Source organism: Rutilus rutilus (assembly GCF_951802725.1).
Source record: "Rutilus rutilus genome assembly, chromosome: 14".
Classification (NCBI taxonomy): domain Eukaryota; kingdom Metazoa; phylum Chordata; class Actinopteri; order Cypriniformes; family Leuciscidae; genus Rutilus; species Rutilus rutilus.
Genome location: NC_140219.1, coordinates 36,567,882 through 36,570,381, shown reverse-complemented (window position 1 = coordinate 36,570,381; position 2,500 = coordinate 36,567,882). Strand labels below are relative to the sequence as shown.

General features: G+C 44.0%; 1 protein-coding gene across 1 annotated transcript in view; it reads left to right on the top strand.

Moving 5' to 3' along the window:
* Nucleotides 1-2,500, top strand: part of tcirg1b (T cell immune regulator 1, ATPase H+ transporting V0 subunit a3b) — a 33,788-nt gene that overhangs the window by 26,073 nt on the left and 5,215 nt on the right. The window contains exons 15-16 of the mRNA XM_084431137.1: nt 767-980; nt 1,232-1,345. Coding sequence (XP_084287263.1) covers nt 767-980; nt 1,232-1,345 — 328 coding nt within the window. The remainder of the gene's footprint in view (nt 1-766; nt 981-1,231; nt 1,346-2,500) is intronic.

Genomic DNA, 2,500 nt, shown 5'->3' with positions numbered 1-2,500 from the left:
TGCCAGATAAGTGCCTTCCTGTCGTTCCAAACCTATACAACAATATTTATTTGTATACCACGAATGTCAGTGGATCCACTGTTGTGGACTGCAATGTTGAATCTTATGTGTTCCACAGGAGGTCATTTTAATATTATTTATATACTATTATAGTATTTATTAAGGTTTTTGAATCAGCTTTTTTATATATATTTTCAGTTTTCTTTTAGTAATTTTCTAATGTGATTTTGCTTTTTTTTCTTTTCGTATTTTTGATTAGCTTTATTTTTATTTTTGTTTTGTTTCAGTAATTGTAATACTTTAATACTATTTTATTTTATTTATGGTTTTTATGTTTTTAAGAATTTCATCTAATATTTATTTTATTTCAGCTTCATTTCAGGTACAGAAAAACATTTTTGAGAGTTTTAGATTTCGTTTTACTTCACAATCACAGTACTGGTGGTACAGGTTTTAAATGCCATAAGGCACTGATGACTCTCAGGCACTGTAATAATCCAAAAACTTGACCTGCTGCCTTGTGGTTTTGAAGTCATCAATGCCATTCCCCTTTACAAAGCATGCATTCTATTTTTATTTATCATATTATTTCTGTTCAAAGAATTATCACACTCGCAATGATCAGGTTCAAGATTTTTTGGATAAAGTCTGATTGGGAATGAACTTGGTTCTAACATTTCTGACTGAAAAACAGCACGGAAATATCCTTTTGTTACCGTATGAAGCATAAGTCATGTATCTGGATTTGAATCCTCTGTTTCTCCAGACACTTCCGGGACATCGGCAGCGTGTTTCTGGTGCTGATCCCGGAGTTGTGTTTCTTGCTGTGTCTGTTTGGATACCTGATCTTCATGGTGGTCTATAAGTGGGTGGTGTTCGGCCCGGTGAACTCTGACTCCGCCCCCAGCATCCTCATCCACTTCATAGACATGTTCCTGTTCACTGAGAACAAGGACAACAAACCGCTCTACACGGGACAGGTGTGTGCTTGCTGGGAAATCACACAACCAGACTCTCAGAATAAAGTGTGCTCCGCTTTATGGTCTTCAGATACTCTGTTTACATCTGTAATTCTGTACAGTGTATTTTCATACAGAAGTGAGGACTGGATATGTCAGGATCTTTACGTCTTGTTCGAGTGGCGGAAATGCAGAACTTTAAACATCTTTGAACATTATTCATAAACTGATCGGGTGTGTGTGTGTGTGTGTGTGTGTGTGTGTGTGTGTAGATGGTGGTGCAGAAGGTTCTGGTGGTGGTGGCTGTGTTGTCTGTTCCTGTGCTGCTCCTGGGGAAGCCGACGCAAGAGTACATCACACACCGGATGAAGAGGACTCGGCCTTCAGTGAGCGCTCATTCTGAATACACTGTTTGGGCTGGAATCCTCCTATAGTTTCTTTGTCTTTAGTTTTTTTTGGTTGTGTGTGTGAGAGAGACGGCGTGAGAGTGAGTACAGTGAGAGTGAGTACAGTGAGAGTGAGTACAGTGAGAGTGAGTACAGTGAGAGTGAGTACAGTGAGAGTGAGTACAGTGAGAGTGAGTACAGTGAGAGTGAGTACAGTGAGAGTGAGTACAGTGAGAGTGAGTACAGTGAGAGTGAGTACAGTGAGAGTGAGTACAGTGAGAGTGAGTACAGTGAGAGTGAGTACAGCGAGAGTGAGTACAGCGAGAGTGAGCACAGCGAGTGCGAGCACAGCGAGTGCGAGCACAGCGAGTGAGTACAGCGAGAGTGAGTACAGTGAGAGTGAGTACAGTGAGAGTGAGTACAGTGAGAGTGAGTACAGTGAGTGTGAGTACAGTGAGTGTGAGTACAGTGAGTGTGAGTACAGTGAGTGTGAGTACAGTGAGTGTGAGTACAGTGAGTGTGAGTACAGTGAGTGTGAGTACAGTGAGGAGTGAGTACAATGAGTGCGAGCACAGCGAGTGCGAGCACAGCGAGTGCGAGCACAGCGAGTGAGCACAGTGAGTGTGAGTACAGTGAGTGTGAGTACAGTGAGTGTGAGTACAGTGAGTGTGAGTACAGTGAGTGTGAGTACAGTGAGTGTGAGTACAGTGAGTGTGAGTACAGTGAGTACAGTGAGTGTGAGCACAGTGTGAGCACAGTGAGAGTACAGTGAGTGTGAGTACAGTGAGTGTGAGTACAGTGAGTGTGAGTACAATGAGTGCGAGTACAGCGAGTGAGCACAGCGAGTGCGAGTACAGCGAGTGAGCACAGCGAGTGCGAGTACAGCGAGTGAGCACAGCGAGTGAGCACAGCGAGTGAGCACAGCGAGTGAGCACAGCGAGTGTGAGTACAGTGAGGAGTGAGTACAGTGAGAGTGAGTGAGTGAGTACAGTGAGAGTGAGTACAGTGAGAGTGCGAGTACAGTGAGTACAATGAGTGCGAGTACAGAGAGTGAGCACAGCGAGTGCGAGTACAGCGAGTGAGCACAGCGAGTGAGCACAGCGAGTGAGCACAGCGAGTGAGCACAGCGAGTGTGAGTACAGTGAGGAGTGAGTA